Source organism: Phycodurus eques, chromosome 12, assembly GCF_024500275.1.
Source record: "Phycodurus eques isolate BA_2022a chromosome 12, UOR_Pequ_1.1, whole genome shotgun sequence".
Lineage (NCBI taxonomy): Eukaryota > Metazoa > Chordata > Actinopteri > Syngnathiformes > Syngnathidae > Phycodurus > Phycodurus eques.
The window spans coordinates 17431368-17447393 of NC_084536.1; the positions used below are offsets into that span (position 1 = coordinate 17431368).

General features: G+C 41.6%; 1 protein-coding gene across 1 annotated transcript; it reads right to left on the reverse strand.

Annotated features, from left to right (window-relative positions):
* Positions 1 to 207: 207 nt before the first annotated feature.
* stk24a (serine/threonine kinase 24a (STE20 homolog, yeast)) lies at positions 208 to 15706 on the reverse strand. Its single transcript, XM_061692343.1, has 11 exons — positions 15192 to 15706; positions 9464 to 9694; positions 8226 to 8282; positions 7986 to 8094; positions 7431 to 7588; positions 5480 to 5665; positions 5259 to 5404; positions 5057 to 5189; positions 4620 to 4697; positions 4390 to 4526; positions 208 to 3456 (listed from the first exon to the last, which is right to left on the reverse strand). Exons 1-11 carry the CDS (start codon positions 15231 to 15233, stop codon positions 3423 to 3425), a joined length of 1311 nt encoding a protein of 436 aa, XP_061548327.1. The 5' UTR covers positions 15234 to 15706; the 3' UTR covers positions 208 to 3422.
* Between the last annotated feature and the right edge of the window lie 320 nt (positions 15707 to 16026).

Here is a 16026-nt window from a genome sequence, read left to right on the forward strand (position 1 = left end):
GTTTGCACTGTAGTGAAAGTTGTTTCAAATATTTTGGTTACCTATGGCAAAACTGAACTGTAAAAAGCAGACGCTCAAACTGCACTTTTGTTGATTTATACTAACCTTTATCAAGTTAAAGTTTGAACAAGGAGAGGGAAAATCCCAATCCAAGGTAATTTTAAATGAAGTCGTGGTTTCAATAAATGCCAGGCACTAATACAAAGATCTGTGCTAGATTTTTATTTCTGTCATAATCATTTGACAACGTCCAATAAACCCAACAGCACTGTCTCAAATGAACAAACATGTCTATTGGAGTCATCACATAAAATGTACATTTGCTTTCCAGTGTTTACCGATTCTTTAGGGACACATCACCAAACTTTACTAGCGCTATTAAATAATACTGCTCCCCTCTGGGTTATAAAAATAGTTTGAAAGAATATAGTTGCGCTAAGACAATCCTGGCCATCACACTGTGCTTTATTGCCATAACACACGAAATGGGAAGCGAAATGACAATAGAAGCAGTGTAAGCACGAAAGAACATTAAGTACCACATTTTAGCAACCAAATAAAAATCAGACAAAGTGCAACACAAAAAAATATGCAATTAAAATGAGCATTTTGAGCATGTAAAAGGTGCAAATCATAATTGAATTTGTTGAAATGCGTTCTCACGTGGCACATTTCACTCTGGAGCACGAACATAAAACGTGAAACAGTGGACCACATGAGAAAATAAGCACACATCAGCCAGTCAGTCAACTGTAAATATTTGATTTCAAGGACTTAATTGTTCATTAACACTGTGGCAAAAAAAACTAACAAAAAAAGTCCTATTTTAGTCAGAGCGTCCAGCAACGCATCTGCAGCAGAATTTCGATTTGAGCATTTTAAAGCTGATCCTATACTTTCCCCCCACCATCACGTCACATCACCTAAGGCTGATTCAAGTCAAGTCAGCAATCAGCACGGATGGCATCCTGCTTCACGTGTGCTAAAACGCATACGTGAAGAGGCCGACCGACGGACTTCATACTGCTGTACTGTCACACCTACTCAACCATTGCTCAATTACAGCTCTATAATCCGGGGGGTCCAATCTTTTAGAATTCTTTTTTTTTTTTTTTAAGAATACAAGGGTCACTTTTAAATCATTCAACATGAATTTATTAAACAGGCTAAAACCAATCAAGCTATTATCTAATGTTTATATGTTGTATTTATTTTGGAAAACCTGCTGGGTCACAGCAAGAAGGCAAATAAGAGGATTGTTCTGGATTTTGAGGTGGATTACGACCCTTTATGACACAAAACTAGATCCGCCCCTGTACTGAGCACATCTCCACATTCAGAATATAAGCGAGCAATCTGTGGTCAGCCAATCATTAAAGTGGTGATTACTTGAAGATTATTAATGTGCTATGTTCACAAATTGGAACTGAAATCCAGCAGAAAGGGGGTGGGGGGGGGCATTTTTGCTTCTAAAACTGAATAAAAGAGAAATTGTCTCACTACTTTAGTCGTAAATGGTTTCTTTGAGTCTTTGTGTCTTGAGAAAAGCTCTTTTTAAACCAATTTACTAGTAGCAGTCGGCCTAGTAGTGGATGACATTTTTAATGCTGCCTTTTTTTTTTTAATGTCACAGTCAGTCTTTAACTGCTAAATAATGACCCCTGGACACCCACCCATCGTGCTAATCTCCTATTTACTGTACATGTGAAGTCATCTCAAGTCATCTGCATCCTTACAAGTCACACCTTAGCTTTTCCATTGTCCCACATATACTGTCTCATTCTTTGTGTGTTTTGTACGGCTACCAAAAAGTTAAAAGGCATTTCTTGAACTCCAAGTGCAATCAGAGGAAGACTGTGTGACGATTCGCAAAGTGGACGAGCACACTGCACTCCGAAGCCAATCAACGGGGAAATAATTAAAGTCAGTCACGCAGCAAAGGCAGGAAAACAACTTGAAGAGATAAAGGAATGTATGAAAAAAGTGGGCGCATTGCATCACGCCCATACAAACGGCCATTCCTTGTACAAGATCCAGACATTTCGAAACATCCTCTGGTCCTCCAGCAAAAGTCAGCACAGCCAAAGTACTCAAGTGGAGGAATAGCAAATCCATTGGCACTTCTTTCAGACAGTCTAAGGCAGGGAGGGAGTCCCACTTTTTTCCAGCTCAGCACCAAGATGACAAATTTGCCTACTCCCATGAACCTCAACATACTCAAATACAGGTGCATCTCAATACATTTGAATATCGTAGAAAATGTATTTTGGTAGTTAAATTCAAAAAGATTCACTTCACACAGAGTGAAATACAGTGGACCCCTGCTATTCCCGGGGGATTGGAACCGGGCCGGACCGCAAATAGCGAAAATCAGCGGATAATTGATGCCCATTATAATTGTATTGAGAAAAAATAAAATAAATCGTATGTGGCGATAAACCAGCAATACGCGTTTTCGTTGTTGGTACAATTTTTTTCAACAATTACTGAAAAGAATTGTGCCGCACAACAAGTATGTGGGGGGGTCCACTGTATTTCATTCAATGAGTTTGACTTTTTGAATTGAACTAAATGAATTTTTCTACAAGATTCCAATTTATTGAAATATGTTAAATCACATACTGTACACGAACTACTGACAAAAACACACAGGACAGCAATGTACTCAAACACACAGAATCCCAAAGCCCTTTGTCAACATCATGTGGCTGACAATCATCAACTTAAAAAAAAAAAAAAAAGAAGATAAACAGCATTTTAATACTCACCCCCCCCCCCGAAAAAAAAGACCTGCAACGCATTTTGGGAAAGCTTGCTGTGTGGGAATGATCCACAAAGGATGTTTCATAACACCTGGCATGAAATGATGGGGTTTGAATGTACGAACATCGAAGCCGTGAGTACAAGGCTTCACTGACGTTGACAAATCGAAGACTGATATACTGTCAGAAGGCAATCTCATGTATGGCCCTTCTACTCTGTAAATATTTACCTCACAACCAATATTATCTACAGTCTGCGTTTGGCCATTTGTACAACCACATTATTATTATAATTATTACCATTATTATCATTTTGTTCTCGTATCTGTAGAAATGTGCTTATTTACAAGTTTGTACAACCATCCTATAGAGCTCATTTGACCTCCCAGAGGACCTTAAAAGCAGGATACCTGAGTTTTCAAAAGAACACTTCACCCACACCCAAACACACACACACACACACCTCCAAATTAAGAGCTCAGGAGAGATGGATGGCTTAAGTCCACTCTCCTCCAACTGGACACACTCCCCTGCTCACAGTAGGGCCCTCTAGTGGTGGTCGTGTGCACTAGGAGGCTAATGAGTGATGGAGAGCAGATCCTTAAGGTTTGCATGCCTTCATCCATACGTCCACACCAAAGTGCGCGGTTGTGCTTCTTCTCAATGATTGGCAGCAGTCTGAGGCACAGAAAACCTTACATGGAGCACAAAACAGGAGACATTAAATCACAATATGAACAGTTAAAAATAATAATATATACCTGCACACATGCGTATATAGATGCTTCTTACATTTGAAATTCTTAACCTATACAAAGCATCTCAAAGTTCTTCTAACCCTTCAATGGTCACACATTTCAATTCAAAGAGCCTAAAATAGAATTACAGTGCTACCTTGACCTACAAATGACCTGAGAAAAAAACACCAAACAAAACCAACCTTTGGCCACGGTACAGCGAGGGATCCCGGTTAAAGTAAGCCATTTTAAACAAAAAAGAAAAACCTTTCCAGTGGGAGAAGTGGCAGTCAAAACGGGCCAGTTCAATATCTCTTTCCGGTCCAAGAGATAGTTTGCAAAAATCAATCTGGATTTTTCATTTGTTGGACTATGAAGTCTTTATTTCGGAATAGTGCAAGGAGTAATAATGGTAGTTTGTCTATTTGTGCCTTGTGATTGACTAGCGACCAGCATAGGGTGTAAGTCGGCTGGGACAGGCTCCAGCAGACCCGGAACCCAAATGAGGACAAGTACTATAGAAAAGGGATGTTTGGATACACACCACTGACAAAATGTTAGCGATATTGGGCTTTCGGGTGTCTTTCTACTGTGTGTCTCTCAGACAGACGGTCGCCCCACAAAGCCTGGGTTCTGTTTGAGGTTTCTTCCTTAGAGGGAGTTTTTCCTTTCCTCCGTCACCAAGACCCTGCTCACATGGGGTTCAGGTGGTTTTCTTTTATAGATACGCATCTAGTACGAGGAGTGTGGTTCTTGACCTACTGCTGTTGACCGGAGTAAAGTGCCTTGAGCAAACTTCAGTTGCGACTAGGCGCTATACTGTACAAGTGCAATTGACTTGCCTTGGATGTACAATGTTTAAACATCCCAGCACGGCGTGTGTCCGTTACCTCTGAAGTCTCTGCAGTAGTTCAGCCACCAGTGAGTCACACACGCCCGGATGCATGTCTTCAGCCAGTAAAATGGCCTCCTGCAGCGCCTCTGCAGCCTCGGGCTTCCCATTGCTGATCTCTCCCTTGGCTTTCAACTGCAGTCACATCAGATTAGTTCAGCTGAGGCACTAGCACGAGTCTTTACGTTTTTGTTTCAAATTGCTCAGGCTGTAATTGTTGTTAATTACCTCAAAAAACAACGGAGAGAAGATGGATGATAAACTCTGCGACAAAGGCCTCTTTAGACTCTCTTGCTCCTGTAAATTCTAAAAATCATCTTCTCGTGAGACCTCCGCCCTTTCATTGATATGTTGAAAGTTGGAAACTTTCCATGGGAATTACCAGGAAGGATTTATGGGAATAAATTAGAAATAATTAAAAATAACTTGACGGTTAATTAGGAATTTAAATATAGTTGGAGAACATATATTTTATCATAATTATGACTAAAATAACTAAATTCTAGTTTTTCAAGTTACAAGCCCTTGCTTGGTCAATTAAGAGATTTTGGCTATTCACGGCAGGGCTCATGCCCCCGGTTGATTTCCCATGGAGTTTCCAATTTGGAGTATTTCCAAAATTCACTAGCTTAACTTGTCCACCTCTTTGCAACCCTAGTTCTTACCGGTTTCATTTCCAACTCAGCAGGCTGCACAGTCCCATTCTGAACCTTCTTCAGGTCCTTCTCCCTAATGGTGTTGAAGATCCAGTCGTCATTGGCAGCAGCGTCGCCTCCGGATGCTTGTCCTTGCGTCTCCCTGCAACGACACAGCTGGTCACTTTAGTTTTGCGCCCTCGTTTGGTCGCAACAGCGCCGCCAAACGTACTCGTCTGATTCCTCTGAGCTGGATTCATCTCGCGACTGCTCTGCTTTCCACCTCTTGTACCTGTCGATCAATTCTGTCAGATAGGATGTCTTTTTGGCATGCCGTACGATCAGCTTGTGCTTCAGCAGTTCTTTGGCAGTTGGCCTCTACAAAAATGTTAAACCACACGGAAACAAAATGAGAAGAGAATATTTCAAGAGTCAGAAGTCCAGTCAACTTACAAAACTAGGCTCTTTATTCAAACAGGCTTCCACAAATTCTTTAAGTGGTTTACTGTAGTTGCCCTCCAGCGTGGGTGGATTGTTCTTTGGGATGAGGAACAAAACCTTCATGGGATGGAGCTCAGAGTGGGGCGGCTCTCCTTTAGCGAGCTCTATCGCCGTTATTCCCAGCGACCAGATGTCTGCCTGCAAAGTGTAGCCGCGACGACAAGAAAAACGAGGTGCATTAAAAGATGAAGTATTGACAAGAGGTTGGCTGAAGCAGCACGGGTTTATTTGATGACGAAGCGTGATATACTGATGACAAAGGACGGTGACTAAGATGCTGTTAAAAAAAAAAAAGACCATTCATATAATGCAAAGAGAAAATAATTTTTGAAATCATGACCATGATTTTTTTTTTTTTTTTTAGTTTTTACTGACACTAACAGATGACAAAAATCAACTCAGTCATCCATCACATTCTTATGGAGGGCTAAAAGTGCCACAATTCAATGAATAGATGTATCATTAAATAATTAATCATCTATCCATCCATTATCTGTACTGCTTATCCTCAAACATCATTAATTATACAGTGGTACCTTGTCTTATGAGTTTAATTTGTCTCAGCAAGGGCTAGCCCATTCTGTGGGTCGGGCATAAGGTCTTGGCTCTCCGGGGCACGAGACACGTCACTTTCGGCTCACGGTGGCTCACCCGTTGGCTCACCCATTGGCTCACGGTGGCTCACCCATTGGCTCACGGTGGCTCACCCATTGGCTCACACTGGCTTACCGCCTGCTCGAACAGCCATTCGCACTCACATTCACACCTAGGGGCAATTTAGAGACTTCAATTAACCTACCATGCATGTTTTTGAGATGTGGGAGGGAACCGGAGTGCCCGGAGAAAACCCACGCAGGTACGGGGAGAACATGCAAACTCCACACAGGTGGGGTCGGGGATTGAACCCCGGTCCTCAGAACTGTGAGGCAGACGCTCTTAACTGTCTGCATAATGCAGGCCATGAAATATTTATTGGCGGCTCTCGGCATATTGAGAAAGTGTTGTGGTGTAAACGAAGGTGACGTAATAGCTGCCTCACCTTCACTCATAAACAAATTAACAATGAAGACATGAACTTGATCTTAAACTCTTCATTGGGTTAGGGTGGGTAAGAGAGACTTCATACACAATCAATACACTAAGGTAAAAATAAAAACATCAATTATAACATTCAAACATATAGAGTAAAAAAAAAAGTATCAACAGCAGGTATTTTGGATAATTGTAGTGATACATATACTGTTTACTTGACCATTATCAAAAACAATGCTCTTATGCCGGAGCTACAAAATGCGCCAGCTCTCTCTCATTTGTCCCGTGACAAAGCTCGCAATTCCATTCACTAGTATCGAATCAATTTTCCCATTGAAATGCCATTAATCCATTCCAGCCATGAAAACAAAACAAAAAAATAAAAAATGCACTGTACTGTATAAAAACATAATAGACAACGGAAATTAAACATAACTGGTTTTGTTTCACACACACATTCACAATGCAAGTATTTTTATCTTTTTAAAAAATCTTCTCATTTTATCTTATTTTATTTATATTTCACAAGTCTTGATACTTATTGGGCTAATCTGGGTTTGGCGATCAAATTTCGTGCTACATCATGTGTAAATGTGTTTTTATGACAAACTTCAATCCTTGAATTGAATCCTTCAAATGGCTTGTTACTCAAAATAATAATAATAATAATAAATAAATAAATAAAATTGGGACACTCCTAAGTCAAGGCACTATTATTTTAAACAATAATTTAATAAATAGTGAAATAAATAGTTTTTGTTTTACATAAATTAAGTAGCTATAATTAATGATACATTTGATTAATAGATTTTTTTGGTCACTACTGCATTTAAAAAAAAAATAGAAAGGAAGCAGATGTCATGGTTCTGACCTTTGAATCGTACGCCGATTGTTTTATGACTTCAGGCGCCATCCAGAAAGGCGTACCAACAAATGTGTTCCTCTTTATCTGCGTGTCAGTCAGCTGGCCCGCCACACCAAAGTCTGCCAGCTTGACATCACCTTGTTCCGACAGCAACACATTGGCCGCTGAAAATGCCAGACAGCGAGACAAATGATTTACTTGGACTGCTATTTTGATATTTATCTCATTTTAATTCATTCTATTTTATTAAAGTGTACTCATGATGCTACGCATTTAAGCCTAAACTCAGTACAAAGATATCGAGATGGCTTTCTTGTTGTTGTCTAGTTAGCACTAGCGTCGCCACTAACATGACTGTCGTGAGTTATGTGCATGCTTATTACAAGATATGTGAAAACACAGAAGGGTCCTGTTAATGTTTAGCATGTTTTTCTTTACCTTTTGACCACGTCTTTGTGTTTTACAAAAGCATATTTGCCACTGCCCAGTTGTATGTACCTCACATAAAATAGCACTTTTCAATTCATCATCAATCATACCAACAGGTTCGTTCTCTCTCACCTTTGATATCTCTGTGGATTTTCTTTTCAGAGTGCAGATATTCAAGCCCCTTTAAGATTTCTCTCAAAATGGTGGCAATCTGCGTCTCATCGAGGGCGCCCGGTTCCAACTAGACAAAATATATTTATTAGTTTGTGAGATGCAGCCTCTAATGACTTTAGATTTGAAACAAAAAAAGAAAAACCCCAAAAACTATGGACAAAATATGGTCTTTATTGATGACTGACTTTGTCGACTTACCAAATCAAGGGCAGATCCTCCGCCCAGATATTCCATAATAATCCATAATTTTGTTCCCTGAAAAAAAAGCAATTAAGAGTGTTCACAAAACAAAAAGTCGGGTGTCCGGACCATAGTGAACCAGTGTTCACTTCCAGCAGTCAGCACATGAATCCTCATTTTTGCTGGTCATAAAACAGTATTTCGTTTGCAGATATAATATGTAAATTAGGCAATTTACAGACACATACAGTAGGATTTTGGCAATACAAGTTATGTAATCGGTCACCTTTATGAGGCCAGCATATATAAGTGTTGTTTCATTTTCATTTCTGGCCACCATTCTTTTCTGAGGAAGAGCAGGGCAAAGGCGCTACCATGACATAGTAGGACTTCTTATCATACATTATCAACAGGCAGCACATACACCAAGTCGTTTACAAAGGACAACTTGACTTCTACAAATTTAAATCTTGTATTCTGACAAAGGTTCGCGAGCTTTATTTATAATATAACCTTGATCCAACCATTGGCCAAGCAGGAAAAGATGCTTTTTACATTAGTACAAGGACAATCTATTAAATTAAGATGAATTCCTTCCAGCCAACCTACTTCGCCAATGTGTTCCTTCTTGGTTCCCCGATAGCCGCAACAGTAGGTTTTTTGGAATAATGATGAGTGCCTTATAACAACAATCAATCGATGGTAGAGCAGACCCTCTTAATCTACCGAAGATCTCTCCAGCTACAATGTTTTCCACCAGTATCAGAGTACATACCTAAACAACAACAAAAATACCCTACTTACACTCAGCACACTCCAAAAGCCACCATTCTCTCGTTCAACCAGGGGCATAATTGACATAATGGACTGCAATTACTCTCCGTGCCTTAAGTACCACACTAAATGCTATTAGAGGCACTGTAAGCATAATCACACAATGTGAGAATGTACTACAACAAGGACAAAAATTTACAACTCACAACTGACCCTTTGTATGTAATCAGTGCAGCCATGAGAGATGACCAAGGACTTTTCTTTCCTTAAAGTAAGGCCAACCTTAACCTTTTAATATGTTTGAGGATATAAATGAACATAAGTATTTTTAACTTTATTGGACTAGAGATGTATACGTGCCCGACTACTTGAAGTATTGAAGGACGTGTCTGCTAAACCACATTGGCTGCAATATTTATGAGAGATTATGAGGGGCAAGGTAAGCTACAAGTTCAATACAGGATGTTCCTGCTTGAGCTCACCTTGAGATAGGATCCAAAGTACTTGGTGATAAAAGGACTGTCGCACTGGCTGAGAACTGTGATTTCCTGTTGGATGTCCTCAATCTCATCCTCTGCTTCCTCCAGGTCAATTATTTTAATGGCCACCACCTTCTGAGTGCGATTGTCAATGCCTTTAAACACCTCGCCAAAGGACCCTTTGCCTATCCTCTCCAGCTTGGTGAAAAGCTCCTCTGGATCGGCTTTGAGGTTCTGAGGGACGGAAACAATACGTGTGCATTAGTGGGACAGCATTACAAGTGGGAACTTGACACCAAATTCAAACATTCAATTGAAAATCTGTCACCTCAAAATTTGACCCATTCATATTCTTTTCATTTTCTATTCCTTGATCTAATAATACAGAACAAAGTTGAATGTTCCGTAGTATCTTAAATCATTTGAAAATCGGTGTAACACAAACATAATTTAGGAGGTCAGTGTGTGGGACCTATAGACTCAACTAAAGGCCTCTTTATACTCCCGCGGTCGACAACGTCCGCATTGCATCACGTGACCGACGAATTGCCCCGTGCAGCACCTCTGCGTAGCTTCACGCGCACCCGACAAAAATAGTTGCTGTGCATTGAACGCCGCGGAGATCATCTATCGTGATTGGTCCATTTTAGTCACATGCTGTGATGACGTACCAGCGTGTCCATTGGTTCTACATACCATCTACGTTGCCGCCATCTCGATCGATTTTGCAGCATAATTAAACGTATCATCTGGTCATCTAGGTCCATTTGTTCTGTCGTGGTCGCCATTGTTGTTGCTTTGTTTCTTGTTACTAAAATGAAAATAAAAACGGATACTGGAAATGGCAAAAAATAAAAATAAAAAATGCAGAGGAAACTCCACCCTGTGGTGTCCGATCCAATACCAGCCGTAGCGACACCCCCGAGTTGGAGGAGAACTGCAGCACACTTTCAAAACAGCGCGCGTGGGTTGTGCTCGAGTGTAAAGGCAAACTCTGTGTGGGACAGCCGCAATGACGTCAGCGCGGTCGCCGTCCGCGTGAGTATACAGAAGCCTTAAATGGCTTATTGCACCAGAGTGCAATTGCGCTCCTGCAGTGGGACACTCCCATTTCCTTTCATATTGTACAATCATTGGATCAAAAGATTCCAGGTTTAGCAGCCAAATATTTTAGTACAGATACATACAAATAAAAAAAAAGGTTTCCTTTTAATGTGACAGTACTCTGGATATACCCCTTGAGTTTTCAAAAGCTTAAACATTATACGTTGGTGTTCAATGCATGTCCAAGTCTTAACCTAGCAGGTAACCTGGCTCTTTTGATGGTAATGTGTTAGCTCACAAAGAAAATTCCTCGGGTCTCCGTCCCAGGAGAACAGTTTCCTGTAAAAGTGCTAATGCATGCTAGGGAATGCTGTACGCCCGAGTTGTGGCTCTCATAAAAAGTGCAGTTGGGGCGGGGTGGGGTTGGGGGCTACTCAATTTGATAGCAGTGAGACTTTACAAAAAAAGAGATTGGTCGGCGCAGAATAGTGCACTGCAGAAAGAACACAAGCAAAAACTATCCAAACATTGGTGTGCTTGGTCACCCAGGTGAAAACAATGTTGAGCTTGTCCTCCGCAAAAACAACAAGTGCGCTGTGAGTGCAGACTACACACGATGGGAATGTACTTACCATAGCCACCGTCAGCACGTTTACAGCCACTGACTAAACCCCACCTAAAGCTTTGTTTGATGCTCTCCCGTGTGGACCGCAAACTCAACACACTAGTACCTCATCCAACTGCCACGCCCTCACCCCTCGCTGCCAGCAATTCCCCACATTATGATGGCACTGTAACAGAACATGTGGCTGCGGGTCACATTTTCCAAAACTCCTAGTGACGTGTTGCCATGCGGATTTGATAAGCTGTCAGAGTTCAGAGGATAGGACAGCTGTGGGTGAATGCAGTCATTGGACCAATCATCATCTTGTTGACCATCAATAAAATGTGGAAACTTATTCTACACACTAATTTTATCATTGTTAATCCTTGAAACAATTAAGTTTATCTGGTGTGGAAAAGGAAAACTGTGGTGGTGACGATATAAACTACCGTGGTAGAGATGTCTATCCTGGCTGGCCAGAATAGTATTTTTAAACTGGTGGCAATGAATTGACATCAATAATATATGAACAGAATTGCACCACGAAGTCTTAAGGCTTCTTTATACTCGCGCGGGCGGTGACCGCGCTGACGTCACTGCGGTTATCCCGCACCCAGTTTGCCTTTATAGTCGAGCGCAACCCACGCACGCAGTTTTGAAAATGTACTGCAGTTCTCCTCCAAGTCGGGGATGTCGCTATGGCTGGTATTGGCTAGGACGCCACAAGGTGGAGTTTCCTCTGCATTTTTGGCCATTTCCGGTAGCCATTTTTACTTTCCTTTCCGGAACAAGGATCAAAGCAACAACAATGGCGACCGTGCAACAGTGTCAGCTAGAACAAATAGACGCAGACGACCAGATGATGCGTTTAATTATGCTGCAAAATCGATCAGAAGGCAACGGCGTAGGTACTATGTGGAACCGAGAGGAACGGTGAGTCCGTCATCACAGCATTTAACTAAAATGGACCAATCACGAGAGATGACCTCGGCGGCATTCTACGCGCAGAAACAATTTTTGCCATGCGCGCATCAAGTGATGCTGAGGGGCCACACGGGCCAATGCGTCGGTCACGTGATGCAATGCGGGCGTTGTCGGCCGTGCGGGAGTATAAAGAGGCCTTTACTGTGAAGACACTGACCTCCCAACTTCCAAGTACACAGAAGTCTTTCGACTGCACGTTGACCACCGTTTTACATGGTCACGTCTAGGTTTGCACGGTGTACCGGTTCTAAAAAAGTGCTGTGATACCCAGCTTTCAAAAACGAAGTGTGGCAGGACTATTAACATGCTCACTACTACCATAGAGTTGAACAGACTTCACACAACTGACTCAATACACTGTGCACAATTCAGCTTAGTTTGTACCTTTCTACTCCTGCTATTAAGAACTGCCCAAATACACACACACACACACACACACACACACACACACAGGGAAAAAAAGAAGTGGGCTAGTTTTCACGCGTCTACATTTTTTGACCAATCTACTGTAAAGCATTTTTTATATTTTAAACAAAGCTGTGAGAATCATATTATTTTGTGTAATAGCGGAACAGTTGTCAATTTTTAATTTTGTTTTATCAATAGGGAATATAAATAATAATTGTATTTAATATTGCTCCATTGCTACCTAATATTATTTTGAATGAATATAAATACTCATAATTAGAAGTGCCATGTTTTGCCATTTATGATTCCACTGCTTTTACTGATGCTTTAGGTTGTCACAATCGGTATCAGGGGATTTTATAAATGTATCGCAAAGTGAGAATTTTGGTATCGTGGCAAACTACTGTGTCCATAAATGATGGTGCAATATTACATGGTGACAAGTCACTTTCCACTTAAGTGCTATCCCTCCTCACATGTCACCTGCAGGGTTCCTACATTTTGAGAAATCAAAATTCCATGCTTTTTCCAAAACCTAATTTCCAGACTTCTCTGTAAAAAAAAAAAAAAGAATAAATAATTGTTTAAAAATCTGATAATTTATGACATTTGAGTAAAGCGATGTTTTGTAGTCAAAATGAAAAATTTTACTCAATTTATTTTCCCTTGCAATGCCTGAGGACTTGACAATGAAGAGTGGTTGCAATCTCCTAACTTTCTAATTGAATGTAAATGCTATTATTCAGTACTGCAGCAAATATATTTTCTAGTTTGACAATATTAAATAACAACCACAGGTATGACGATAAAATCAGTTTTTATTATTCCACGTACATATTCGGTATTATGTGACGGTTGATGCAAGCTCTCAGGCTGGCAACGCTGTACTCGCTGTCAGTCTTTGTTGACTGGACGGCAGCATAAAATTGGCGCAGGGTATCATTCAAAACATCAACGGTGAAGCGCTCGGTTCGTACTTTTGTGTCAGGAAGTGTTTTTGCATTTTAATCTGATTTAAATTTTACTGAGTTAACTTTTCGTTAAGGTTCTTCACTCTCAATTCCTCAGCAGCACCCCAGTCATCAAAGGTGTTGTAATCACCAAATAAAGGAAATGATTAAATCACTCATTATGGTTTTAAATTAGCTAATTTCTGTCCTCAAAGTTCTTTGTGTTTCCTTTTTAGAAAATTTGACTGTGTCAGGTTGCTACAGTTGCCTGTATAAACAGCTAAGGGTGTTGTGCATTAATCTGGAACAATGTAATAATGTTGTGACAGAAACTTCGAGACGTTTGAAGGTTATACATTTTCATGATTATTATTCATAATTATTATTCATTATCAACTGATAACGAACACCAATAGAATTTTCTTCTCGGGTTCTGATCGGGGGGGCCGTTCCTCCTTATCCCGCCCTTCCAGGTCTCACTGTCATTGCCCATGTGACCATTGAAGTCCCCCAGCATAACGATGAAGGCGATGAAGGAGCGCTCTCCAGCACCCCCTCAATGGACTCCAAAAAGGGTGGGTACTCTGAACTGCTGTTTGGTGCATAATCACAAGCAACAGTCAGGACCGTCCCCCTACCCGAAGGTGGAGGGAGGCTACCCTCTCGTCCACCGGGGTGAATTCGGGTGGCAATAAGTATACCCACACCTGCTCGCCGCCTCTCACCGTGGGCAACTCCAGGGTGGAAGAGAGTCCAACCCCTCTCAAGAGGATGGGTACCAGAGCTCAAGCCGCGTGTGGAGGCGTGCCCGACTATATCTAGTCGGAACTTCTAGACCTCACACACCAGCTTGGGCTCCTTCCCTACCAGAGAGGTGACATTCCACGTCCCTAGAGCCAGCTTCTGTAGCCGGGGATCGTATCGCCAAGCTCCTTGCCTTCGGCCAACGCCCAGCTCGCACTGCACCCGACCCCGATGGCCCCTCCCACAGGTGGTGAGCCCATGGGAAGGGGGACCCACGTTACCCTTTCGGGCCCCATGGGTGCAGGCCTGGCCACCAGGCGCTCGCCTTCGAGCCCCATCTCCAGGCATGGCTCCAGAGGGGGGGCCCGGTGACCGGCATCCGGGAAAGGGAAACATCAATCCAGTTATATTTTTCATCAGAGGAGTCTTTTAGCTGTGCTTTGTCTGGTCCCTCACCTAGGACGTGTTTTCCATGGGTGACCCTACCAGGGGCATGAAGCCCCAGACAATTTAGCTCCTAGGATCATTGGGACACACAAACCCCTCCACCACGATAAGGTGACGGCTTCCAGGAGGGGACTACTTTTTTTTTTTTTTTTTTTTTTTTTTTGTTTTTTTTTAAATGCCTGTGAAGATTCTCGGTCATCCATGACATGGTAATCTGCAAAAATCTAATTGAGCCAAATGGACACTTATTTGTTGAATTATTATTATTATTTTTTTACAGAAACGTTCAAATAAGAGTTAAAAAACAATTTTTTTATGACATTGCTATTGAAAATTAAAATAACTTCCTCATCTGGCTACTTTTCTCGCAAAGTGTGTCGTTACTGTGTTGACTTCAAGTGTTTCAAAAAGAGGTTGTCTCCAAGATATTTAGACGTCTGAATATAGTTGCAGGTTAGTAGTGACATTTTGGAAACGTAGACAGGAAACGCACAAGCAGTAGAAAATTCAATAAAATAATGGTTAATTGTCTGGGGTGGATAGATTTTACCTGAATCCCCGGAAGCCCACTTTGTATCGGAGAGTGAGCCATGGCGTCGGGTCAGCTAAGACGGCTTTCCCACCTCGTTTTACAGCTTTCCTCTTCTCGCTTCACCGACCTCTGTTTTAGACGACGTGATCCACACTGCAGTCCCGGCGAGACTGCTCACGGTGCCGGAAGCAAAAGTTGTTTGGTTTACAAGATAGCGCTCGACTTGTGTCGCCGTGTACTTCGAACCGCGTCCCCCTTGCTTTCCTTCCGCAGTTAGCTTACGCTCGCGATGCTAAGGCTACTTCAACTGCTAGTTGGCAAACAGTTCCAATTTGCTTTATATTTTATCTCAGAGGTCCTGCGGGAAACCTCGAAATTTGCAAGATATATTCCCGTTGTCAAGGCAGAGTTCCGGCCACGAAATATTCCAAAATAGTTGGTAAACATACACTGTTATGTAGTTGTATCGTTTGTTGCTCTCAACACTTTTCTAGCTCAGTCGGCGCCATCTTTGTTAATGTCATTTTCATTTTGTGGGCACAGCCAATCGGAGTGAAGAACAGTGCGGTGTGCGTAGACGACAGCCTCGGTCAGAAGCGTCACTGAAGAAGAACCCAAATCGTGACCAAAGTTCATTTTAGTGCCATTTTTTGGAAAATGTTTGAGCATTTATTCGATTATACGTAGGGGAAAAAAACAAGTGTTATGTGAAGGGCATCTGGGTCAGAAAATGATTTAGTCAATGTTCTTATTAACCTTGTACGCAGTTCTGTCAGATTTTATTGTAGTTTATTCCAGACAGTGAAACCACTGGCGAATATGTCTGTATGTTGGACATTGAACACTGTGGAAG

Bases quoted from the DNA above. Each gene is read 5' to 3' on its own strand.
- stk24a (XM_061692343.1), bottom strand. From the start codon at position 15,233: ATGGCTCACTCTCCGATACAAAGTGGGCTTCCGGGGATTCAG. The intron at 9,695-15,191 runs GTAAAATCTATC...TCCGTCCCTCAG, and splicing joins GTGGGCTTCCGGGGATTCAG to AACCTCAAAGCCGATCCAGA. The intron at 4,527-4,619 runs GTAATTAACAAC...ATGTGACTGCAG, and splicing joins TCTCTCCGTTGTTTTTTGAG to TTGAAAGCCAAGGGAGAGAT.